The sequence below is a fragment of the Mustela lutreola genome, chromosome 2 (assembly GCF_030435805.1).
Source record: "Mustela lutreola isolate mMusLut2 chromosome 2, mMusLut2.pri, whole genome shotgun sequence".
Classification (NCBI taxonomy): Eukaryota; Metazoa; Chordata; class Mammalia; order Carnivora; family Mustelidae; genus Mustela; species Mustela lutreola.
This window is the reverse complement of record NC_081291.1, coordinates 27,536,801-27,563,321: the sequence shown is the minus strand read 5'-3', so window position 1 is coordinate 27,563,321 and position 26,521 is coordinate 27,536,801. Positions and strand designations below refer to the sequence as shown.

Sequence of the window (26,521 nt, the reverse complement as noted above, 5' to 3'; positions counted from 1 at the left end):
GACCTCCATGATGTCTACCATGCACCTTTTAGAACCTGTGAATGTTTCCTTATTTGGAAAAAGGGTCTGGCAGGTGTTACTAAGTTAAGGATCTTGCAATAAAGTGATAATCATGAATTATTCAAGTGGGCCCTAAATGCCATCACAGTAGTCCTTGTAAGAGACACTGAGAGAAGACACAGGATGAAGCAGGGTGGCCATGGAGGCAGACATCGGAGAGATGCAGTCACAAGTCAAGGAATGCCAAAAGCCACAAGAAGCTGGAAGAGGCAGAGCAGATTTTCCTCCAAAGATCCCCAAAGGAGTGTCACCATGCTGACACCCTGATTTTGGACTTCTGGCCTCCAGAACTGTGGGAGAATAAATTTGTTGTGTTAAGCCACCCCGTTTCTGGTAACTTGTTACAACAGCCACAGGAGACTAATAGACCCTTCCAGTGTTATTCCCTACCACTGGATTCATGGGATTTATCACAAGCTGTAATTATTTATTCACTTGTTTATTGTGTCCCACTCCTACTAATGTGGAAGCTCCATGAAGAGGGGGCCTTCCTTGTACATCTAGCTCTTGGCATAATGTCTAGAATATATTACATCCCTAGGAATTATTTGCTAAATGAGTGAATGCATAAATGTCCCCCAGTAGATAAGTCTTACAAGACAAGAGACCATGTCTATTGGCCATAATTCCTGAAGCCTCCAGCAAAGAGTCTAACCAAAAACTGTTGTTGAACTACCTTTGAGCTCTAGAAATCAGGGATCCTGGATATTATACTACAATTTACAGTTAAGCAACAACCTCACCTCTACCTTTGTAAACATCTGGTATTAAACTTAGTGTTCAAGTAAGTTTGTTCCTTATCAGCTTTTCTTTTCTTAGCCCTGATAAGGGCAGGTTCAGATACCATTCATTTTCTCATGATGTACATGATCCACAATGGTTGGCATATTGTAGGGGACACAAACATTTAAGACTTCTCGATGAATTCAAATATCAGGCTCAATCATAACAACACATCCTTGAGTAAATTTCTTTTTTTTTTTTTTAAGATTTTATTTATTTATTTGACAGAGAGAGATCACAAGTAGACAGAGGGGCAGGCGGAGAGAGAAGCAGACTCCCTGCTGAGCAGAGAGCCCGATGCGGGGCTCGATCCCAGGACTGTGAGATCATGACCTGAGCTGAAGGCAGCGGCTTAATCCACTGAGCCACCCAGGCGCCCCTCCTTGAGTAAATTTCTAATCAATTCTGAAATGAAATATTCTCAACTGAAAGGAGACTAATCCTTACCCTCACATGGCTGTGAACCTGTGAACCACTTGGCCTGTAGTAGGGGCTCCTTGAGTGGTACCTGGTTATTCATAACGCTGACCATTCACCTAACTCAGCCTTGAGTACAGCATTAGACAAGAGCTCTAAACCAGCTCCATCACTTATGGCCATGGGACCTTGGACAAGCTATTTTACCTTTCTGAGCCAAAAAGCAATAATAATACCTACCCTCTAAGAGTGGTTCTGACATAGAAACTACATGAAGTAACCAAATAGTTAAATTTAGGACACTGCCTGGCTCGGTAATGTATGTAGTTATTTTAAGCAAAAAAAAAAAAAAAAAAAAAAAAAAAACTTTGGATTTTGAACATGTGCAATAAATACTCCTGCTTCAGTGGGCCTTCTGAAACAAAGAATGGGACTAACTGACTCTATTATTGCCTCAACGAAACCGAGTTTGGAAAACCTTTGAACCAAAGGCCATGCGAGGGTTCCATGATTCCGTGCCTCTTTCCTTCAGCAACCTACCCGCTTTCAGTGTTTACACTGAAGAGAGACCAAACCGACGTGACAGGTTCTCCAGAAGAGTCCAGCATCTGTGGTAGCTCTTAAACCATGCTCATTTCACGCTTTTTCGCAAACAGAGGTCACGACCTTATAGAACGCGGGTCACAGGTTGAGCGGTCCAGCGTCTCCACAAGACACCTTGAGTTGCCTGGGCAACGCCGACGTCATCGCGTAGTCGCATTTGTTCGTCGGCGAGAAGCCCAAATTGCTCAAAGCGCAGGCGCCTCGTGGGAGCCAATGGGTGCGGCCCGAACGCCGGCGCCGCCGGGCCCCGCCCCTTTCCGATCGAATTCGGGGGCGGGGCGGCAGTGGGAGCGCGCCCGTCTTTCCCGGGCGACCGGGCGGTTTTCCGTGGCTCTGTGGCTGGGCGCCCCGTTACGTAGGTTACGCATACAGTCACTCCCGAAGGGCCGTCCGGAGCCCGCCCAGGTAGCTGCGCCCTCCCAGTACCCGGTCCGGTCACCCCGAAAGCGGGGGCCGCGATGGTACCGGGCGGGGGCTCGACGTGGAGCTGACTGGGGGCTGAGAAGAGTCGGGGCGACGCACGAAGCCCTTCCCTGCCGTCGGGGCTCCCGCCCGCCGATTTCCAGCCGTCAGGGTCACGCCTCTCTCTGGACACCCTGAACACCGTGTCCCCCAAGCCCCAGGCCCCCTGCGGGAATGTTCAAAAATGAGTACCAGGTAACCCGAATCGGCGCTCCAACCTATCTAAAGCATACTCCTCTTGGGTGAAGTAGTTCGTGTTGGGGGTGAGGACAAAGCTCCCTCCCCACTCCCCCTTAACACGTTTTTTTTTTTGTTGTTGTTGTTGTTCCCCCCCTCCCCCCGGGTGAGAAAGAAGCTCTGGATTAGTGGTCTTGACCCCCAAAGAAAAAAGGGGTAAGCATCCGCAGTTTGGGCGTATGATTTGGCTTTTGTTCAATCTCCAACTCAGTTCTTTTCAAGGTGTATGGATTGCCTGCAACTCTGATTAAAATGCAGATCTTAAACCCCAGCTCGGACCTTCTGGATCAGAATCGTGAGCGCAGGGCCCGTAAATCTTGAGTTTTAACAAGTTACTTGGGTACTCACCATTGATACACACTGATGTCTCAGAAGCTGTTGAGAATAGAGTGAATGAGTGAATACATGAGCGGGTTAAACCAAGAAAGAAAATAAGGATTTTGGCTACGTGCTATTTTCTTTTCCCCTAAATCTGGGGTCAGTGATTTCTCAAACACTGGGGGCACGTTAGGATCTCTTGAGGGTTCTTGTGAAAATGCAGATTTTCTGACTCTCATTCTAGTGAATAAGAGTATCTGTAAAAACTTCCCCCAGTTGATTCTGATGCACATGGTCCAAAGATCACAATGGGGAAACTGCTTCTGGGTCACCTTGAGTATCTCAGTGTCTTCAAAACATGGCTTGCTCTCCTCACCTCGCTGGACGCACTGCTCCTTTTTTCACCGTAGTCTCCTTCCCTTCCTTCCTACTTCTACCTGAGGTTACATTCTCTGTTTACAATTGTCCCCTTGCTGGCACAGCCCTCCATTGATTACCTGTTTGTGGCCTCTACCTTTTCATCAAATGCTACTTGCCTTCTTACGAGTGTCCTCCAAGTAGTCTGCTGTTTTTCTTCTACTCCCATTTGATATCATTAGTGTTAGAACAATTTAAGAGACTTTTCCTCTCAATTTTTGTTGTTACTAAAAAGTATATGCCCACAATGGAAAATTAAGAAAACAGGAGAAAGCAGAAGGAAGAGGGGGTGGATATTTCACCAGGTACAAGGATTTTTCTCTTTAAAAACAAAACAAAACAAAAACTGCCTCAAATTTAAAAATTTTATTGATATGGCCTAATCCCAGAAGCTATAGTAATTTATAGTAATTCTTAACCACACACAGTTTGCACATAATTGCACAGTTGCACATAATGTTAAAGCTCAGAAGCAAAAATATCTTTATATTATTGAGAAAAGTTAAAAGCTGGAAATTCTTTACAAAAATCAGACAGATTTGCCCATGTGTGGCTTATAATTAAAATAGGCCATAAAAGAAAATCATATTTCATCTTCATTTCAGATTCTCAATTTTTTGCAGTTAACTCTTCCTCAGAGATAATCACCTTAATTCCTTTTTTTGATAATTAAAGCTTATTGATATTCAGTAATGTGTTTAGTACTTTTATGTAAACATGGCCCTGCATGTTCTCAGGTTTACAATAGGGAACACATAGCACGTCTATACAAATGATTCTCTATTTTTCTTATTTTCTTATACAAATTTTATAGATTTCCATATCAATTTATATTAGCTATATAAAAAGATGGGAATGCTCAGAATAAGAATCATACTCCCAAACCCATTCAGTCCCAAGCTTTTTTATTAACCAGTACCAAAATACTCAATTTGCCGTTTTTTAAATTTAATCATTGCTGGCACTATTGAGTCCTTGCTATGTACAAGGTATTGTGCTTGATGGTTTATGTTTACTATCCTGTCTAATCCAACAGCCCATTTTAGAGATGGAGCATCAAGAGATTAAATAACTCTCAAGGTCAGGTAGTTAATAAATGTCAAAGCTGGTATGGGAGTTTGGGTCAGTATGACTGGGAAGCTTGTAGCCACAGATAACTTACCAGAATTTATTAACCTGGCTCTAGAGTTGAGTTTAAACGTTTTAGTCAGAGACGAATAGAATGTTTTATAAGCATGATTTATACATGGCAAGTAAACGAACCCCAGATCGAGAGACTGTAGGGTTTGTATGGCACAATTTGATGTTTATCATTCTTTAAAAAAAAAAATTTTTTTCCTTAAATCATTTATCCAAGGTGACCCAAATCAGAGTGGTTGTGGCTTAAGTACAATCAAGGTATGCTATAGGAGTTAATAACAGGGATAATGTTTCCTCCCAGATCTATTTAACAGACAGATGCCAGCAACAGTGGTTATACACTGTGTGGTGGATCACATTTCCTCTTTAGCATTGTCTTTCACTTTAATTTAAACATGTTGTTGTTTTTGTTTTCCAGGGAGGTGCATTCGTTGAAATCTTTAGTGCACAGGGCAAAAATCCTGGAGCAAAATGGAAGATCGTTGGCAGTCCGTCTGTGATTTGGAAAGTAAGTGTTTGAAGTTAGAGCCACTAAAATCTTAGAAAGAAAGGAGAATTAAGGTTATAAGAAAAAGGTTTTGCTGAGGTTTCAGAACTCTTGTTACTGTTAATTCAAAAACCCTTTCATGACCCTGTTAGCTACAGCTCTCCCAGAAACCACTCCTCTGTCATTTGAAGACTTTGGCATACATCTCTGTAGGCCAAGTTCAGCTGTTACTTTAGGGGACTTCAGTGTTTGTGAGGAAAATCTCCAGACCCTGCGCTTCTCGATTTCTTGATTTCTTCATCACTAATGACCTCTTCCACTCTCTGTCAGTCCCCATTCCCACTGTCACATCCTGTACCTTACCACAGTATACTGGAGGGCGTCTGAAATGGCTAAGTAAGACCTTGAGACATCCCTCTCTGACCCCAAGCTTCAGTTCTTAGTTTCATTGTATTTATTCTTCAGCCTAATTGAGACCTTTTAGACCACTGGCCTTTCTGCTTCCCCGGTGCTTAGTTTCATTTAGGCATGTATTTCTCTGTCTTCCTTTCCTCTCCTCTCCAGCCCAGAATCCAGAGTCTGATTTCAGTCACTTCCCAGGCAAAAGCTTGAATGCCCTTGCTCTTTGTCCTTTCATCATGCTGGCCTCGCAAAGGCCAACCGTTTCTGAATAACCAGTCCTCTGTCTTTTCTGAGCGGGGTTCTGAGCCCCTCTAACTTTGGAGAAAAAAAAAAATTGATAACCTCTTAGATTAATAATACTATAAGTTCAACCTGAACAGCCTGGAAAGTTCTCCTCTTATGTTCTCTTAGTCTCTCAAACGGTTATTTCTCCATTATCTTCAGGTTTTCAACCCCCAACTCTAACCCCACCCTCAGTCCACAACCAGGACAGGTCCTCTTACTGACTCACCAGAAGACCTTATGCCCCATTTCATGGGGAAAACTAATGCCATCAAATAGAAACTACCTCAGCCTGCTGCCACCAGACTAAAAACGTATATCTATCCCTATCCCCTTTCTCTTTCACTCCTCTCCTATTCAACTGGGAGAAAAACGCCTTTCTATGGACATTGTTTTATAGGTAACTTTTTAAAGCTACTGTTAACTGAGTGCTTACTGTTTGCCAAGCCCAGATTTAATATCTTACATATATTTATACAGTAGTTTCGTGTAATCGGTACTTTATGCCAATTTTCTGGATGCTAAAACTGAGACCATGGGGAGAGTAAACAGCTTGCTTGAAATTATACAGCTTCCTGTGAATGAGAGATCAGTGATGCTGGGAGGGTATAGAGCAGGGAGCATACTTAAGGCTTCCCCAGGGAAATGACATTGGATCTCTAAGAGCTAACTGTGCACTCTGTGGGGCTGGTGGAGGCAAGAGAGTTTTAGGCAGAAGGAAAAGCACATACAAATTCCTTGTGCAGGAGAGAGCTTAGAATTTTTAAGAACTTGAAGAAGGCTACTAAGGCCAGAATACAGAGGAAAAAAAAAAGAGAGTGCCAGGTAGGAGACTGAAGTTTGCAAAACCACATAGCAGCCAGAGTAGGTGAGGGTTTATGGACCATGTGTTTGATTTGAGTAAGCTGTTGAAAGGTTTTAAGTATATGACCAACTTGTGTATAGATGAAATAATATAGTCAGTCTGTGTGTGTTCGTTTCAAATACAGGAGAGATGCTGTTGTGATGGATATAATACAGATTTATTTGAATGCTATTTAATGCTTAGCAGTCTTAGTTACAATGTATTTCTTAACAAATACAGAAAAGAAAATTGGGAGGATCTGTGAAATATTATAATGGGTCTTTATTGGTAATTTGCTTCAAGATGAGAAAATAACCATCTATATTACCACTTTGAGTTATGTAAATCAGACTGTCACATATAAGAAGGCTTTTTATTTTCAGGTTCGGTTTTGTTCTGTTTATGTTTCTCCTACCACAGTTTTTTTTTGTTTGTTTGTCTGTTTTTTTATTTTTTTAAGATTTTATTTATTTATTTGACAGAGAGAAAGAGCGCGCGCATGCACACAAGCAGGGGGTATAGCAGAGGGAGAGGGAGAAGCATGGCTTTTGACGCAGGGCTTGATCCCAGTACCCTGAGATCATGACCTGAGCTGAAGAAAGACACTTAACCAACTGAGTCACGCAGGCGCCCCTCTCCTACAATAGTTTTTTAAAGTCATCTTAATTGTAACACTTTAATTAGTACAGATTTTCAGTAGGTGATATATCGAACTTCAGGTTGAGCACTAGGGAAATAAGGCAATGATTAATTCCATTTGAGCCATGGCCAGACACCGAGGAACTTATGAACCAGATACAACGTAGGTTAGGTGATTTTGTATACGATAATATGGAGTGGTGTTCAGCCTGTGCTGTTAGACAGGGATACGTAAAAGAGAGGAAGGGTAACTATATTCTGAAAACTCTAAATTAGTAGCTTTGGAATCCCTGAAACTAGGAAATTTCTTATTATTTGGAGGAAGAGTTTCTTGATACGATAGAGGATTTGTCAAGTGACATACAAGAGCTTCTGTATTCCAATTCCCAGCAGTTTTCAGGGTAAGAGTATCATCAAGGCCCAACTTCTAAGTCATTTGAATCTGGGACTTTTTTCCCCTGTGGATTTGCAGCTCCAGTTTTATGATAGAAGCCAAATAAAATATGTTCCAATTATCATTGTTTTTATTTTTGTTCTACAGGAGTTTGATAAAGAAGTTAAAAGTTTTGTGTTTGTCCTGGAAGGCAGCAGCCAGACAAACAAAATTCAGTTACCAAAGGAGAATAAGCAAATCCGTAAGTAAGATTTTTTTATATTGAAATTTAACATTTGACTTTTAAATTATACTTTTAGGGCTACCACACAGACATTAGTTTGACTTTTACTGGCATCTGTTAACCTAAAGTAGTAGGTCTGTTTTTAATTTAGAATCTAACCTTATGCCAGATTTCATGTATACATAAATATTATATATATATATTAAGTTACATATATATATGGGAGAGAGAATCCCAAGCTGACTCTTCATTGAGCACACAGTCCCATATGGGACTTGATCCCACAACCTTGGGACCCAATCCCACAGCCCCTGGACCATGACCCAAGTTGAAATCAAGAGTTGGAGGCTTAACTGACTGAGCTACCCAGCCACCGCTAGAAGTATTTTTAAGATTTATATTATTTGGTAGCCATTGATTATCATAGTAATGGTATTAATTGAGTAATTACTGTGTTCCTTCTGACTTCCCTAGCATTTTACATTTATTAACTCTTTTAATCCTGATAGTAGTTCTTTTGCAGTGAACACACTGAGATTGGTTCTTCATCAAGAAATCAGATAATTAAGGGTAAGCTTTGAAATAAACCCAGGACTTCCTAAGTTATAGGGAAAATCTGAGAAAAAAGTTGTGTGACATACTATAGAAGGCTCTACTTAGTGATACATCAACTTATATCTTTCAAGAATATTAATACCTAATAAATATAAATACAAATATGTGTTTCAACAAAAACTCAAAAAGAGTAGATTTTCAATTCTTTCTTTCTTTGGAAATTAGGACCATCATTTTAAAGCAGAAGGAACCTTGAAAAATCACCTGGACTTACAATCAGAAGCCCAGTTATTGGCAGAAATGAGGTTAAGATTCAAGACTCTATCACCAGATTAGGCTATGCGTAAACTGATGGCAATTGAAGATACATAATTTTTCAAAATGATTCATCCAATTTTCATCAACTTTATCCTATGTATTAACTACAGATTTCAAGTGATTTATTAAAAATTAGCAGCCAGTTAGTTTTTATGTTGGTCATTTACTTATTTCTTCTTTTACTAATTAAGAACATTTATTGAACACATACAGCATACCCTGTACTATGAAAAGACCTGTTCTTGGTAGCTGATTTTCTCATTTTAATTCAGTTTTCTAAACTTTCACAGGCTTTGCTTTATCTCCCACTTAAAGGTACTGCATACATATTATAGATTTCTTTTTTTTTATAGTTTTAACTTTTTTTTTTTAATTTTTTATAAACATATAATTTTATCCCCAGGGATACAGGTCTGTGAATCACCAGGTTTACACACTTCACAGCACTCACCAAAGCATATACCCTCCCCAATGTCCATAATCCCACCCCCTTCTCCCAACCCCCCTCCCCCCAGCAACCCTCAGTTTGTTTTGTGAGATTAAGAGTCACTTATGGTTTGTCTCCCTCCCAAGCCCATCTTGTTTCATTGATTCTTCTCCTACCCACTTAAGCCCCCATGTTGCATCACCGCTTCCTCATATCAGGGAGAAGATTTTGTTTATTTGTCTCAGAGAGAGAGCTTGGGTGTGCACAAGCAGGGGGAGTGGCCCGCAGGGCAGGCAGAGGAAGAAGCTGGCTCCCTGCTGAGCGAGGAGCCTGGTGTGGGACTTGATCCTAAGACCCTGGGATCATAATCTAAATGGAAAGCAGGCACTTAACTCCCTGAGCCACCCAGGCATCCCCATGTTATAGATTTCTAAGATGTAAACTGAGCCATGGAGATTATAGATTGAAGATGATTACTTTTTAAATGGTTTGCCAGTGTTTCTAAAATAAGAAACAAAACCTCAAAGAGAAGGGTTACTCTTGGTTGAAATCATTATTAACTTACTACCATTTTTAAAAATGATTTCCTCATAGTTCCTTTTTTTTTTTTTTTTTTTTTTTAAGAATTTCATTTATTTATTTGACAGAGATCATGAGCAGGCAGAGAGAGGGAGAGAAGCAGTCTCCCCGCTGAGCAGAGAGCCCAATGCGGGGCTCAGTCTCAGATCATAAGATCATGACCTGAGCCGAAGGCAGAGGCTTAACCCACTGAGCCACCCAGGCCCCCCCCCTCTCATAGTTACTTTTAAACAGAGTTTTTTTTTTTTTTATTTCCACAAAAATTTGTATACTTGTAAATGAGGTGAACTAAGATGAGCCAGAGAAATGTATCTAAAATTGTAGGTTGTTCTTGTTATAGGAGACATGGTCCATCTGTTTTAAGGACATTGCCTTTGTGAGATGGATACATCTGATTTGCAGGAACGTGGCTTTGTTCTAAACCAGTGTTCTCTTGTTGGCTTATCCTTCTATGCAATGCCCTTAGCATCTATTCACATAATCAGGTTACTGATAAAATCAAGCCTTTCTCAGTTGGATTTGAGAAAGATTTCTCCTCTACCAAAGACTCGGTGACTAAAGACAAGTTCCCTTTTCCTACATTTATCTGAGTTTTTTTTAAGACATAAAATAAGCTTAATGTGTTATAATTGCTTTGTAAAAGGAAAAATGATAGTTTTAATTGGAAGAAACAGAAGAATCTTTTAATGTGTTTCTTGTACAATGCCCTGTAATTAAAAATTAATCTGGCTCTTCAGCAGCGTGTGTGGTACTGTAACAAATGAAACAGTTTATAGAGTCTGCCCTGTACTATGCCTTTAAGATTAATTATTTGTAATTTTTGATAACAGAACTTTATAGCTATTTTCACTTGTATAAAATGACCTTCTGTGTGAAGTTGTTAAATTAAATGGCATGTCTTGAGTTTTCCATTAACATTTCTTAATTTAGTTCAGTTACCATTATATATTCCTATTTAAGAGTAAACATCTACTTTTATTTATGCAAACTTAAAATGAGCTACCCCATATATATTTCCCACTATATTAGGTACTTAGGAAAAAAGCTTAATGATGAAAATAAATATTTTTAGCTTTTCATTTTAAATAATGCTATTTCTGAGTTCTATTTGAGCATCTCTAAATGTCAAGAGTTTTGTTTTTTTTCATAGCATTTAATCAAATAAAGGAAAGTGTGATATTGATAATCAGATTGTGCAATTCTCTAGTGCAAGAATCTTGCACCATCCACTCTGTACCCCTAACTTAGTATATCATATGTAGTATATCAAATAAGTTTGTTAACTTTGCCCCAGGAAGAAACTCACAATTTGGGTTATAATTTCTAATTGTAACCAGTTCGTGTTCATAACTAGATTTGAGTAAATGATTAGCCAACTAAGTAAAGAAATCTGTGATGCTCTTCATCCTGGATCGTGCTGTGGAGCTGCCTATATGAGATGCAGCAGAGTCACACACAGACATCTGTCCTTTGGTTGGTCTGCCCCAGGACTTAATCTTTTTGAGGCCCTTATTTGAAACCTTTGTTTTGTCTGGCAGTGGCATCCAAATCTTATGGTGTGTCTCTTGGGATCAGTATCCCTGAAGCCTTTTGTTTATCTAAGTTTCAGCTGATCTGGAGGATGAGGATGATGTCATCTTTATAAGGTTCCCCCCCACCAACCTACTCCCACCCCTACTTTGGTGGTATGCTTAAAATAAATGTCATTATGACTTACTTTGTTTAAAACTCTTCAGTGGTCTTGAACTCACCGCTCTATTGATAGTGCTCTTGCTAGGGTCACTAGTGATCTCTGTATTCCTGAATCCAGTGGGTAATTCTCAGCCGTCATCTTGCTTGATGTATCAGCAGCAATTGACAAGTTGACACCATCCTCCTGCGAATATTTTCTTTACTCATCTTTTTTTTTTTTTCTTTACTCATCTTCCAGGGTGTCCATTATCTGGGTTTTCTTTCCACTTCACTGGTCTTCTTTTTTAGTTTGCTTTCATGGTTCTTCCTCTCCCCAGCCCAGCTTCATGTTGCAGTGCCTGTAGACCTGACCCTTGACACTCTGTCTACCTCTAATTACTACTTTGTTTGTCAGTGCTAGTCTCATGTTGTAAAAACCATCCCTGTCTTACTCCAGCTTGAATTTATTTCCAAATCATACTTCTCCCTCAAACTCTGGACTTGTATCTTCAGTTGCTTAGATGACATTTCTGTTTGGACAGCTTTATCTTACAAATCATTCCTGTTGCTACAGATAGCCACATCTCTGTTGTTAGCAACCTGTCTTTCCAGTAGCTCTGACAAAAAAACTTCAGTCAGTCTGATTTTTTCTCTCTTCATTCAGTTCATTAGGAAGATCTTGTTGGTTCTATCTTCAGCTTTGACTTCGAGTCTGACTACGACTTTTTGTCTCCTCCAGTGGTACCATTTCTCATGCTTGGAATATCTCCTGCATTTATCTTCTCATTCCGCGCCCACCCCCATTTTTTTAACTTGTTTCCCTACCATTTGTTGTCAGTTTCACAGCTAGAGTAATACTTATACAAATGTGAGGCTCTCCACTACTGAAAATGTCCCATCTCTGAGTGAAAACCAAAGATCTGTAGGACCCTACAGTATCTGGTACTGTCTTTTTTTTTATTTTAAGATTTTATTTATTTATTTGACAGAGAGAGATCACAAGTAGGCAGAGAGGCAGGCAGAGAGAGCGGAAGAAGCAGGCTCCCTGCCGAGCAGAGAGCCTGATGTGGGACTCGATCCCAGGACGCTAAAATCATGACCTGAATGGAAGACAGAGGCTTAATCCACTGAGTCACCCAGGCACCCATCTGGTACCCTCTTAATTCTCTGACCTTATTTCTTGTTGCTCTTGCTGTTGTTCTCTCTGTTGCGACCATATGGGTCTTCTTGCTGTTTTCAAACGTAGCCTGGTGCTCTGTCACCTTTGCACCTATGCATAAGCTGGTAACCCTCTGCCCAGAACTTTCTTTTCCCTAATAGCTGCATGGCTCACCATCTCCTCTTCTTTAGGCCTTTACTACAGTGTCATCTTCTCAATGACAGCCCACCCCACCCTATAATTTATAGCACTTCCACACTCTTGATCCCTTTTACCTTTCTCTATTTTTTCCATGTACTTGCCATCATTTAACATGTTATTTGTTTCTTAGGGTTTGTTTTTTTCTATTGTTTTTTTTCTCACTATTGCTAGAGGTAAGCACCTCCAGCACAGAAATTTAGTCTATTTTGTTCACCTAGTAGTGTCTGACACATAGTAGACATTCAGTAAATCTTTGTGGAATAAGTTAATGAATGTATGAGTGGATTCCTATTGATCTTAGGATGACCTATATCCTTCGCATGGCCTTCACGGCCCTGGATGATTGAGATCTAGCTATTTGCCAGAATTACCTCCTGCTGCTTTTCCCTTTCTGTGTCTTTTACCAGCCCTTTATGTCTTTATAGATTCATCTGCTCCTCTGTGGCTTTTTTCATCACATGATGGAATATCACCTCTTCCTATAATATTTGTTCCTCCATCTCCCTCACCCACTCAACCCCTATTCTTTCTTCCCAGCTGAATTCCAGTGTTATTTCTGCCAGAAAACCCTCACTCATCATCTTCTTCCCTCCAGCGACCCAGGATTATGCACTTTCATTGCACCCTGACCTTTTCTTTCCTGGAACTAGAATATCGGTTCTAAAAGAATAGAGACAGTATTTGTGTTATTCACTACAGACACATCCACATTGAGTCTGGCATGTAGTAGATGCTCATTAAGTCTTTTGTTGAATGATAGATCTAATTTAATCCATACAAATAATCCTGTGAGGTATATATCTAATTTGTCAGCTCAGTTTTACATATGAAAGGAAAAGAGCCCAGAGAAGTCTTCTTATTTGCTCGAGGAATGTGGAATGATCCAGAATAGAGGCATGCCTGTTTCCTGCCTTCTGGGTGGAAGTGGGAGAGGTACAATTCAGTGTGCTGTTTGTGCCAGGACTGCACTAGGAACCAGGAAGTAGCTTCAGTCATGACATGGCAGAACACTTGTAAAGGATGACTGTGTTGTGTTCTTGTTCCAAACTCATGGACAATGAGACAAACACTTGTGAGGAGTACGTGTGGTATACAACTGTCACTGGCTGTAATGAAGCAAGTATAAAACCACTGTTTAAAAACCTAATGGTGTTTTACCAGTTAAATGTGTTCTAAAATATTCAAAGAAAAGAAGGACCTGACCTTTTAAAAATAGAGGTAGTTTATCTCAGCAGAGAATAGATTATGAAACTTCAGGAACCTGTATATTTCAGTAAAAAAATAAAATTTTTATGAATTTATATACTTGATGGGCATTTTTGACTAGTAGTAGTCACATTCAGCATTTCTTAGGGATTTTCAATATAATGTAGCCAAGAAGAGTCAGTTTAAATTTACTAGGCCATGGAGAAAAGTATTACTGTAGAGTTTATTTAGCATTTCTGACACATAGGATCAGTGTATGTCAAATGTTATTAAAGTACTTTTTTCTTTGTTGAATCATCACCATATGGTATTGTCATACTTCTTTTACTCTTAGAAGTGAAGCCTTTTGGACACCAAGGCTTCTGTATGTGAGAAAGTTGAATTACAAAGCTTTCTTTTTTTGAGGGCAAGTGTCTTTCATATCTAAAAATGTTCATAGGAAAATGCCCTGTATGTGTAGCATAGTTCATTGTTCTTGAAAAAAATTGGGCCGATTCAATGAGATTTGTGATACAATTTAAGGAACTTTGTAAATTCATTTATCCAGGTGCTGTCTAAGCTCTGTATTACAGAGGCCATTGTGCAATGGAAAAACGCCATAGGGCCAATCAGTGGAAGATGCGGGAGAGAGATTAATTAATGATGATGTATTCAAGTTAGCCTCATTTTGATATCTCACTTCGATTTTGTAGTCCAGAACTCAGATGCCTCGCTGGCTTTTCCCATAAATATGGTAAAATCCCGTTCCTAGGATGTTTACAAAGGTCAGAGCCTGTTATTTCTTATTTCCATTATATTACTACTCTATGTATGGCTCTCTGGAGCAGTTTGTAAGCTTAGCATTATAATTAAAAACTTATCTTTGTATGTTGGATTTAAAAGATACTGGGCAGGGGCACCTGGGTGGCTCCATGGGTTAAAACCTCTGCCTTCGGCTCAGGTCATAATCTCAGGGTTCTGGGATCAAGTCCCACATCTGGCTCTCTGCTCAGCAGGGAGCCTGCTTCCCTTCCTCTTTCTCTCTGACCTCCTCTCTGTCTGCTTGTAATCTCTGTCAAATAAATAAATAAAATCTTTAAAAATAAATAAATAAAAATAAGTAAAAGATACTGAGCAGACTCGACCAAATATGTTTATTTTGTAGGAGCTAAATTTTGGGTAAAATGTGGGAACTAATTAAGTTGTTCAGGAATATTGCAAAACAGTTTAGCAAAGGAGTTATAAACCAGAACATACATCCAGATTATCCAAACATGTGTTGTTAAAAAACACAACAAACAAACACACACACATGTATTATCGCTTTGAAATAGATAAATTTGTTAAGTCTACTGAATTGGAATAAACAAAATAATATGCCTTTTAGATGAATTGCCTTCTTTTATCCAAGTGTTGCCCCATACTGTTAGATTTCTAGGATAGATTCACAGATAAGTTAGAACATTTCTATTTCCTACAGAAGTCCCACATGAGGAATTAAGTTCCTAAAAGCCATGTTTTAGGAGGAAGTGATTCTAAAACATCCAATAGGAACATCATAATTGAGAGAGCAAGCAAAAGTTCAAAACCTAAGAGAAAAGGAATTAAGTGAATGGGTTTGAAAAGGTAATATAAAATCAATTGATTTTCAAAGCAGTTGTAGACTTCAGCCATCGAAAGTGCCATAGGGGTTGGTTTTTCTTCAAATATTTTTAATTCAGATGAAAATGGTGATGGGGAATGAAAGTGATCAGTTTGGGTTTGTGAGCACTGAACTAATTAGAAGTATGTTAAATTAACAAAAGGCATTATAAATGAAAATATGTTCCTCCATCCATCTCAACTGTGGACACATTTAAAACCATATGAACCAGATATGGCTCATCAAACCTTCAGTTGTAGTTGTCATAAATAGAATTGTTTCTCTTGATCTATTGTTTTTTATTAAGTTCTTTAGTACAATTAAAACTGTCAGCAGATAAAAATAAATGCCACATGTTTTTATGGTTGCCTTGATGTGAATCTGTAGTTCAGTTTTATAGGTTTCTATTGAATGTGTACATTCTCTTGCAACCTAATAAAAATGGTAAGTAAAAAATTACTATTTTTTAAAATTCATAAAAGTTTCACCAAGCCCACAGATGGGACCTTAAGAGGCAACATTTGTTGTTATAGTTTGATTTGGTTTTCATCAGCTTTTTTGCTTTTATAATGAAGTTGTAACTCATGGGCAGTGCTATTACAAATCTACTATATTATTGAAGTGCTAGAAGCTTCAGGTTGTTGATGGTGCGTGATTGTGTTGGTTTATATGCACATATAAGTGGTTTGGACATACGAATGTTTATTTTCCCCCTCTCATTCCAGTTGGACTGATCCAGAGGTTTCTCGTACTTCAGATTTACATACCCCTGGGACAAGACTTCTCCACTGAGTTGCTGTAAGATATACAGAACTTTTTTCAATGTTTTATGTGTATTAGACATTTGATCAATTGAAACAGTATAGACAGTCATTAATTACAAGTGGCAGTTTTTGCATTAAAGAGCAGTGACTTATCAAGTTGACATGAAGTAATTAAACTAATTTAATCGTATTTCTCAGATATCATTATAGTCTGGCATTTCCCCAGGGGAAGAAGGCAAATTTCATCTGTTTAAGAAAATACCAAAGGGTTATGGATTTGACAATAAACAGCCTATAACATGCAGAAACAAATAATCCAAAAATTTAAGATTTTTGTTCAAATGAGGGGCAGTTTTGTACTCTCTGCTATTGAAAACCACATTTGGATTAAAATTGATCAAAATACCTCATCTTAAAGTTATTTACTTTAGCTTAGAAATATCAGCTGACACATGGATGGCTTAGAATGTATTTGTTTTAAATAGCCTTGCTGTGAACAGATTGTTTAGCAAAAAATGAGAATATACAACTTTAACTCAATTGGGCTGTCTGTTGTCTGAGATGATTGTGAGAATGAAAATAAGATTTGATTTATACACTCATATAAAATGGAATCTTGCTTAAGATTTCATTAATACATTTGCACTTTTAATAACATTAGATTTAAGGTATGCTCTTTTCTCATTTTTCTTTGTAATTAATAGCTGTTCAGGGCCTAAGCTTAGTCTTTTATTTTCCCTGCTGGAATAAATGGCTTTTCCTATTAATGAAGTTAATTTTGTACTAGTCGCATTGGTGCAAACTGAGAGGAAGGAAGAACTTTCTTAGTAAAATGAGAAAAACATAAATTTGAGGTTATTCTTTTGTCTTTGTTTATATACATTAAATTATTAGTGATTAGTATGTATGTTGGGAAAAATATAAATTTAGATAATAACATGATCTTGTTTTCTTAGTTGATAAAGGATAGATGGAACAATATATACCTTCGTTTTATTCAACTTTAAACCACAGTAAACTTCCAGGGTTTTCTGGAAGTTTATCATCTGCCATGGTTATCATGAGTCTTTAAAACAGTTCTTACAGTAACAGCACCAACATGCTATTTGAAGCTCTTATGTATCTTTCCCTGGTTCTGTAGAAAAAGCATTGTCAAGACTGTAAAGGCATTCCAAAGGTGTGGAGAATACCACATAAAGCTCTATTTCCAATGTAGGGGAAAGTGGTTCCTACCAAATGAAAGGAGGCAAATTGTATTTTATTTTTAAGCTTATTAAGTTCCTTATATAGAAATCCAGTGCAGTGCCTTTCCTTCTGATCTCTACCACCTGTGCTTTGAGATTCTTCGGAAGCTGTGGCAGGGGCACTCGCAGTTGGCTTTCTGATCAAAGCTGTGCAGGACACTTGGCTTAACCTTGGAACAGACTCTCACTGAGGAGCATTCTTCGCCTATGCAAAATCAAGCTTTATTTGTGCCCCCAAATACTTGAGCTTATCACCCTAGCCTAGGCAAGATACTGTTTTAACTAAGTTAGTAATAACTAAATCTTTAATTATTGAGAAATTGACAGGTATGTTAGTATGTTAGGTTTAACTTTGTCTCAGCGAGAGAGTAGCTGCTCTAAGTAAGCCTGACTACACCTTCATTACCCTATTATTAATGAACATCTTGGCCAACTTAAGGATGGAAAAACATTTTCACGGGTGATGGGATTACTTACTAGATTTTGAATTCACTGGACTGTAATCATAGATTCTCTTCTGCTCTATGGACAAGCATTTGGATTTTTCCGGTGGCTTTAGATTTATAGTTTTAGGAAAATAAATGTCTTATGGACAGAAGATCAAAATTATTAAATAACTGGCATTCTCTGTCCTGACCTTGTGAATTTAGCAGATTATAAGGAAATATGTTGACTCTGCATTTGAATTTGCTGCTAATAGATAATCAAGATATTTTGCCATTTTAAGAAGTAATGGCAGAGACCATATTTTTACAAGAAAGAACATAGAAAAATGAGCATAGACTGTCTTTCTAACTATAGCTTTTTTTTTTTTTTCTTAAATGAAAGGACTTTCTTTCAACACCCTTAGTGTTTTACTGTATTTCTAGCAGCATAGCTCCAGGCTATTTGAAATAATACATTTCCCTAATAAGCTTGGAAAGTCTTATAGCAGAAAGATATCTGGCTTCTAAAATATTGCATTGTCAGAATGGGAGAGGCATTTTGTTTCACAAAGAAATGATAATGCATCAAGAGGTTTTCATAAGCTGAGTCTTGCCAGCTACATTATGAATGTAATCATCGTTTCTTCAGTATCTTCCCGTGTCTCTCACATCCACTAGATGGTGATACTGCTCAGGGGAGGTCATCATCTGTGGGTTCATGGATGCCTTGGTACCAGCAGCAGCCCTGCCTGAGGAATCCTCCAGTCAGTCCACAAATTACTGAATCCCTGTTCCTGTCAGGCAGCGGTTTAGGGGTGGGAGGTCAATACACATTAAACGTGTACACTTTTTCCTACTCCCACTTCTTCCCTCCTGGTCCCAGACTGCTATTGCATCGCCCCTCAGCTGCTGTTGAGCATCCCCGTGGATTTCCCAGATTCTCCTGTCTTTTTTCTTTTTTTTTTTTTTCTTTCTTTTTTTTTTTTTTTCAAAGATTTTATTTATTTATTTGACAGAGAGAAATCACAAGTAGATGGAGAGGCAGGCAGAGAGAGAGAGAGAGGGAAAGAGAGAGGGAAGCAGGCTCCCTGCTGAGCAGAGAGCCCGATGCGGGACTAGATCCCAGGACCCTGAGATCATGACCTGAGCCGAAGGCAGCGGCTTAACCCACTGAACCACCCAGGCGCCCCTCCTGTCTTTTTTCAATGCCGTCCCCACACTGTAGCTGGCGTGATCTTTCTAAAAACCAACTGGAATTCCCATTGTATCGAGGATAAACTCTCTCCAGTTCTTGATGGTCCTGTGTCTGTCCCCTCTTCCTTCTCATCTCATACCTTTCTGCCCTGAGCTCACCATTTGTCAGCCAGACTGGTGCCTTTTTGGCCTTACTGGCCTTACTGGCTTTCCCTTTCTCACATACCAGATGAAGTCTTTTCTTAGGGTCCTATGCACAAGTGGTTTATATCCCCATTTCTTTGCCTTGCGAATTCCTACTCAGTCTTCTCATCTCAGTTTATGTGTCCTTTCTTCAAAAAGGCCTTTTTGGATTTTGCCTTACTAAATGAGTTTCATCTTTTATGCTCTTTTCTAGCACCCTGTTCTTTTTCCTTCTTTATGGCTATACCAGTTTACAATTCTGTGCACTTGGTTATCTGTCTTTGGGGGTAGATTTTGAGTTCCACGAAGATGGGGACCCATGGGTTCTGGTCACATGATATGCCAGGACCAGGAACCTAACAGATGCCTGGCACAAAAGCTCTGATGTGAGTGAAGAGGCAGTGGGGACAAATGGACTGAAATGAATGAACAGGACCCAATCTGTGTCCTTACAAGAGTTTATTCAGAAAGTGAAAGATCAGTTAAAAGGCAATTTAAATACATCTTTTTTTTTTTTTAAAGATTTTATTTATTTATTTGACAGAGATCACAAGTAGGCACAGAGAGAGAGAGAGAGGGAAGAAGCAGGCTCCCCACTGAGCAGAGAGCCCGATGTGGGGCTGGATCCCAGGACCCTGGGATCATGACCTGAGCCAAAGGCAGAGGTTTTAACCCACTGAGCCACCCAGGCGCCCCTAAATATATCTCGATAAATGTTGTGATGACATAAAAGCAGGACCTGTAGGTGACATGGGAAGTATTAGGTGGAAGTAAGAGCATAATCTTGGGCCTGGACAGATCCACTGTCAAGTCCTGGTTTATCTCTCTGTGACTTTGGGCCAGTTACTTAACTCTCCTCACCCATGGGATGAGAGTTATAATATCTACTTCACAGATGCGTCATAAGAAGTAAATGAGAAAATTAACATAAAGTAACAATGGTTACTATATACTATACTATACTATATATATATATATATATATAGCATATATATATATACTATATACTGGACATTGTCCCAAACGCTTTGTTTTAGTTGAATTAATCCTCAGAATGAACGTATATAGTAGTCATAATCACTGCCTCTGTTTTACCATTAAGGAAACTCAAGTCTGGAAAGATTAAGGAATTTGCCACAGGTTATAGACCGACTAACTCTTAGAGCTAGAATTCAGGGACACCTGGGTGGCTTAGTCAGTTAAGCCTCTGCCTTCCGCTAAGGTCCTGATCCCTGGGTCCCAGAGTCTAGTCCCACATCAGGCTCCAGGGAGCCTTCTTCTCCATTTGCCTGTCACTTCCCCTGCTTGTGCTTTCTCTCTCCCTCTCTCTGACAAATAAATCATAAAAAATAAAATCTTAAAAAAAAATAGAGCTAGAATTCTGACTTAGAGTTTAAATGCGGGACCTGTGCTCTGCACTCTGCACCACCATGCCGTGCTGTCGTACTTGAAAATACCATTATTTTTCTATAGTACACATTGTTTTTCTATACAAACTGTACATACATACATATGTAGTAGGGATATTTTATTTGAATCCTGTATAAGACAAAAGTGCTAAGCTTTCTGTGTCTTCCTGTAATAAACATAGTGCTATCATTAGAGTTCTGGGAGGGGAAAGGTCTTTCATTCTAGATGTTGCTCTTTATTCAGAGCTTCATAACCTGACCAGCAATTATCCAAACACATTACATTTTGGGTGTAGAGAAAAGGCAGTGTTTACCGTGCTAATGCATAATGTATTAGCAATAAAGTAACACAGTTCTCTCTTACTTCTCTTCTGGTGTCAGCCCACAAAATAAAATCCCCTCCCTTACTTTTTAAAAAATAAACTCTTTTTGACTTACTTCTTAGCATTAGCACTTTTCATTTCCAAAGTATGTTAGTGTACCTATATCTCACTATTTAACCTGAAGTTAAATGATTTAGTAAACAACAGATTTTTGAGAATTCTTTCCTTTTGTGATCTCTTCCGTGCATGGCAGTGGGAAGCCAGCGGCTCCCTTGTGTGGGTTGTTAGGTGTTTCAGAGCCTGGGGGCAGACATCTGGTGCACGGGAGGAACACCACGAACCTGAGCTCTTGGAAAAGAACCAACTGCATCTTGAAATAGAAATCCATTTTGCTATATTTGATGCTGTCAGTCACATTAAATGATTTTGGAATATTATATTTTTTGACAGGAATTGCATTCATTTTACTGAATATTGTTGAGCTGCATTAATTCCTTTCTCTATCCTGATTTTGTCATTATTTCAATGAATTCTGAGAGGCATTTTATACTGTTAATGCCTCTAGTGAATTGACATTATTTTTCTCATTTTCACTCATCTCAACCAGTGCCTTTTCAGGAGATGGGATGAAAGCACTATGAAGTTGGTGGTGGGCATCATGTGCTATTTGGAGAGGTGGGGGATGCTTAGCCTGCAGGTCTTGGGAAATATTATTGCCAGAAGGTTTCACATTTTGAGCCTTTAGGTATTTGGAGTACTGCTTTCATTTGGAATCTCATGAGGTAAATTCTTAAAAACAACAACAACAAAATACCTGCTGATCCTTTATGATGTCTTCATTGCAGTATTCTGAATTTGAATTTATATCTGAGTAGAATTTAATGATTTTTAACCTAGAATTCCATCTGAGAATGCTCATTCCAGAATTTTTCTCTCATCCTTTTGCTGTATCCCCTAGTTATATGCCTTTGGGCCAGGCACTTAACTTCTGTCTCAATTTCCTCTTCAGTAAATGGTAATGTGAGTTTTTTTCTTTTGTTTTAATTGTCAGAGTTAATCTGTGATGTTGGTTTTTTTCCTAAGAAATACTAGGAAGTCCATGTGGATCTTAAAGTTTCCTCTTTCATTTCTGTAAAAGGGAAAATTGAAACATACCCATCCCACAAAACAAAGCTTTAGCCTCAAGGTAATTTAATAAAAGTTTTCCCTGTATCAACCTTTTCTGTATTGCTGCTAGTGAGCTAGACAAAGAAGTCAAAAGAGAAGTTTAATAGAAGTTTTAGGCCCTTCTACCCTATTGAGTTTTGTCTTGTCTCTTCTTGAGTAACATTGGGGACGGTAGACTTCTCTGAAATTTTATACCAAGTAAAGGAAATATGGTCTCCAGCCACAGACCTGTTCTTTTCACATGGCATCCGTCTTCTTCAGCCACTTTAAAGCCACCAGGGTTGAAAGAATACCTAAATTTGATACCTTTACATTAGAATGACACTGGCAAAAGCTTTTGAGATTATATCCATTTAACCAAGCACAAATAACTCTTCCTGTGGAAAATAGATGTTTTTGTTTTTTTGGTCATTTTGATCCCTTTCTTTGGAGAAAAGAACAGTTTCTATATATCTCTTTAGTAATGTGTAGAAACAATGTTATCCAAAAGCCAAGTATTCTATTATCCAATAAAATATTTTATGTCACATCTCTAAACTGTGTCTTTAGAACCTGGCAAAAATGGCCAGGTGTTGCTCTTTCTCAAACTAGTAGGAGTATCGAGTACTAAAGTGGTCATGACATTGCAGGTTTCATTAACATTTTGAATGTAGCTCATGGCTAATTCCAACTTCTATTTTTTCTTTTTAAAATCATCAGTATTTAAACCTCATTATTTTAATTATATCCAATTAAATGTACTTGCATAATCAGTATATTTTGTTACATGCATTAGTAAGGAGAGCACTTTAAGATGCTTTGCATAGTGTCTTTCATAATATATTAAATTTGCATGCCTTAAAATAGGTTCTATGTAGGAGATTTAGATAACACATGTGATAGGTATATAAATCAGATGCCATATTCCTTATCTATTAAATAAGTGTTTTTTGAGAAATCTTTTTTTTCTGGTTATTAGTTTGGTTCATTTTACTTTTCTAAATTATCTTGACAGTACTCTTTAGATAACCTAGATACATTCTGAAAGCTAAAACACAATACTAGCAAAAGAAAAATTGCACTTATGTAAATATTAGGAAGTATTCTTACACTAATTAATTTATTATGCAAAATCCTAATTAAAGGTCATATACTTGTTACAGTGCTCTGCAGTTAAATTATTGCCCTAAACACCGTCAGGGCATAAGTCAAAGTCCTGTGATGGGTCAGCTTGCAGAGTCCTGGGAGTCACTGGTTTTGCCCTGGGCAAGATGCTGAGCTGTGTCACGCCTTATTTGTACAATGGGGGAGATATTCATACCTATTTATTGAGTAATTACAAGGATTAAATTCATAATGCCAAATGGTAACTGAATAGTTAATTCATAATTTTTATATCTCTAAGTGCTAAAATATTTAATTTTTAGATTGTTCTTCTAAAACATTTTTTTAAAGATTTTTTTAAATTTATTTGAGAGAGATAGAGGGAGAAAAATGAGCTGGTGAAGGGGCAGAGGGAGAAGTGGGCTCCACATGTGGCTTGGTCCCAAAACCCTGGGATCGTAATCTGACCCGAAGGCAGACGTTTTACTGACAGAGCCACCCAGGTGAGCCACCCAGGTGCCCCAGTTCTTCTAAAACATTTTGAAACAAGTTGGGCGTGCCTCTTCTCCCTGTGAAGTTTTCATGGTACTAGTCCCTGAAGAGAGATGGGAAAGCTTTTTTTGACTACTGACTCATGCAGGTATTCCATCTGGAAGAAAGTGATCAACATGAAGATGAAAAGAAGAGTCTCCCATCTGTTGGTTATGGATGCTGGCGGTTTATTTGAAAGACAACTGCAGGAGCTCCCAGCTTAGGGCATTGGTTTGAAGGGACTTACAGGTGACCAGGCCAAGTGCAGAACCAACCACAGATAGACAGGAAGGTTCATCAGTGAATAAACAGGCCCTGGGAGACATAGATAAAGCACATAGATTTCCAGTGTTTAAGGTATAAGATGTAGGCTTTTGCTGTTTACTACAGCCTGTGTTCTCCTTCACTAACAGGGATGATTAAAGATAACTCATAGCAAATCCCATATCTTCCAAATGCTCTTACTTCTTTAATATGGCAGAGTTGGAAAGATAGGTTTCTTCAGTGCCATTGATATATAGCTCACTTTTTATTGTCAGAAGAAATGTTTCATCTGGTTTGTTTCTCTTTCCTTCTCACTATATTTTTTTTTTTTTAAAGATGTATTTATTTGAGAGAGAGAGAGAGAGAGAGAGAGCACAAGCAGGGGGAAGGGCAGAGGGAGGGGAAAAGGAAGAGAATCTCAAGCAGACTTTGCACTGAGCACAGAGCCCAACGACGTGGCTCTTGTCTCACAGCCCAGAGGTCATGACCCTGCACCGAAATCAAGAGTTGGATGCTTAACCAATTGAGCCACCCAGGCAGTCCCCCCCTTACTATATTTTGTTTTTATTTTGGCACTTAAATATTTCAGTTATTCAAAATAAAATAATTTTAAACATCCACAAAATACTATCCAATGTGTATGTTATGGGATTTCTAGAGTCCCCATTATAAAATGTATAATGATTTAGGAATTTTCATTAATGGAGCATTCTAGAATGGAAGAAAACGTCCTTGTTAGCAATTAAAATATGTCATGAAACTATGAACTCATTTGGCTTTCATTAAGTCATCCGGTAATAATTGCAGGCCTCCCAGTGGGGAGGGCTGGTATCTCTAGGATTCCTGATTTTTGCAATTTTTTTCCTCTTAAATTGTAGAGTTTCCTACTTGGCTGTGCAGATATTTTAGAGTCTTTATTTGGACTCACAGAAATATTTGGATTGAAATATATTTTTAAATCACAAACATACCTTACAACAGTGCTTACACATAAGTCTGCTAGGGCATTTGTCACATAATGGTCCTATTACTTACGTATCACTGTAACCAACTCTGTACCCTAACTAGACCATGAGATCTTCAGGGGCTAATGCATTTCGATCCCAATGGAACTATCATCTAACTTTGAATTTCTAAGTCCCATGTGAAAAGACATTGCCCAGCTATTGCCAGTAGGCAGCCACAGACTTTATTGGACTTTGAGTTGTTCACAGAGATCTAACATAGTATCTGGCACATAGTGTACACACAGTAAATGTTCATTTCCTTCCCTGGGCAATTTCCGATTCCTTGCATTGTTGACCTCCTTTAAGTTGATCTCAGTTTGTGGTGTGGTGTACTTTTTTGGGGGGAAGAAAAGAAGGAAGAGATGGGTGCTTTAAAATTGGTAAGATGGTGGGGCACCTGGGTGGCTCAGTGGGTTAAAGCCTCTGCCTTCAGCTCGGGTCATGGTCTCAGGGTCCTGGGATCGAGCCCTACATCGGGCTCTCTGCTCAGCCAGGAGCCTGCTTCCTCCTCTCTCTCTCTCTCTCTCTGCCTGCCTCTCTGCCTCCTTGTGATCTCTCTGTCAAATAAATAAAATTGGTAAGATGGTGATACTTCCATTTAGAATTTCCATTCATAGCATTGAAGTTTTGGAGGTAGCTGGAAAGAATGTTTAAAATTTTCTAATGCACTGATTTTTATACTGTCAGTCACTTCTGTTACTTCAAACAGAACGGTATGTTCTCCCTTTTTTTTTTCAGTTTTATATATATTTTGGGATGATGATGTTTATGTGTTTTATACGAAGAGAGAATGCTGTTTTTCCCTCAGAAGGTTGAAATGCACTGAGATGGTTCGACCTTCTCTTTAAAACTGAGCAGTAATACAGAGCCAAATAAAGCTGATGTTGCAGATTTCAACTACATTTAAGTCTTCTCTTTCCGGGAACTCAACATTTGCTGTTACTTTTTAAATGATCAGTATTTGAACTTTTAAGTTTTCACTTTTGATCTTAGACATCCTAGATCCATGAAGCCCATCAGATTTGCCACAGCCCAAGCCCTACAGAGTTGGTGGTTACTGGGCACCCCTGGCCTTTTTGGATCTGACCTTAGACACCTCTTCCTCCATGACTCATTCCACTCCTTCCCCTTGCCTCAGACACTCTGGTTGCTGGACAGCCCACATGCTCTTATGCCTCTGGCTTAAGGTGTCATCCAACCTGATCCTGTCTCTTCACCTTTTGAAACCCTGATCACTCTTTAAGGTCAAACCCAAATATGTATCCACATCCTCCCCCTATTTTCCGGTTGCAGTGGTCTCTCCATTTGGAGTATTCCCCTCCTTGTATATATGATTCCTTTGGGGGTCAGGACAACTTACTCATCACTGTGGTCAGCACAGCACTTAAAAGAATTCTGTGTGCATGGTAGGTCCTCAGTAATACTTGTTGTATCATATTATACTGAAATTTGTTGATACACTATCAGGGTGGTTCTTGGATT

General features: G+C 38.8%; 1 protein-coding gene across 6 annotated transcripts in view; it reads left to right on the top strand.

Annotated features, from left to right (window-relative positions):
* Positions 1-2,120: 2,120 nt before the first annotated feature.
* Positions 2,121-26,521, top strand: part of CFAP20DC (CFAP20 domain containing) — a 250,019-nt gene continuing 225,618 nt past the window's right edge. For 2 of the 6 annotated variants that reach the window (XM_059161355.1, XM_059161354.1), the window contains exons 1-4: positions 2,124-2,520; positions 4,856-4,945; positions 7,633-7,726; positions 16,171-16,243. In XM_059161355.1, the coding sequence (XP_059017338.1) occupies positions 2,500-2,520; positions 4,856-4,945; positions 7,633-7,726; positions 16,171-16,243 (278 nt within the window). In that variant the 5' untranslated portion in view covers positions 2,124-2,499. Of the gene's footprint in view, positions 2,521-4,855; positions 4,946-7,632; positions 7,727-8,231; positions 8,279-16,170; positions 16,244-26,521 lie in introns of those variants that run through there. The other 4 variants (XM_059161358.1, XM_059161356.1, XM_059161359.1 and 1 more) reach the window with 3 other exon arrangements.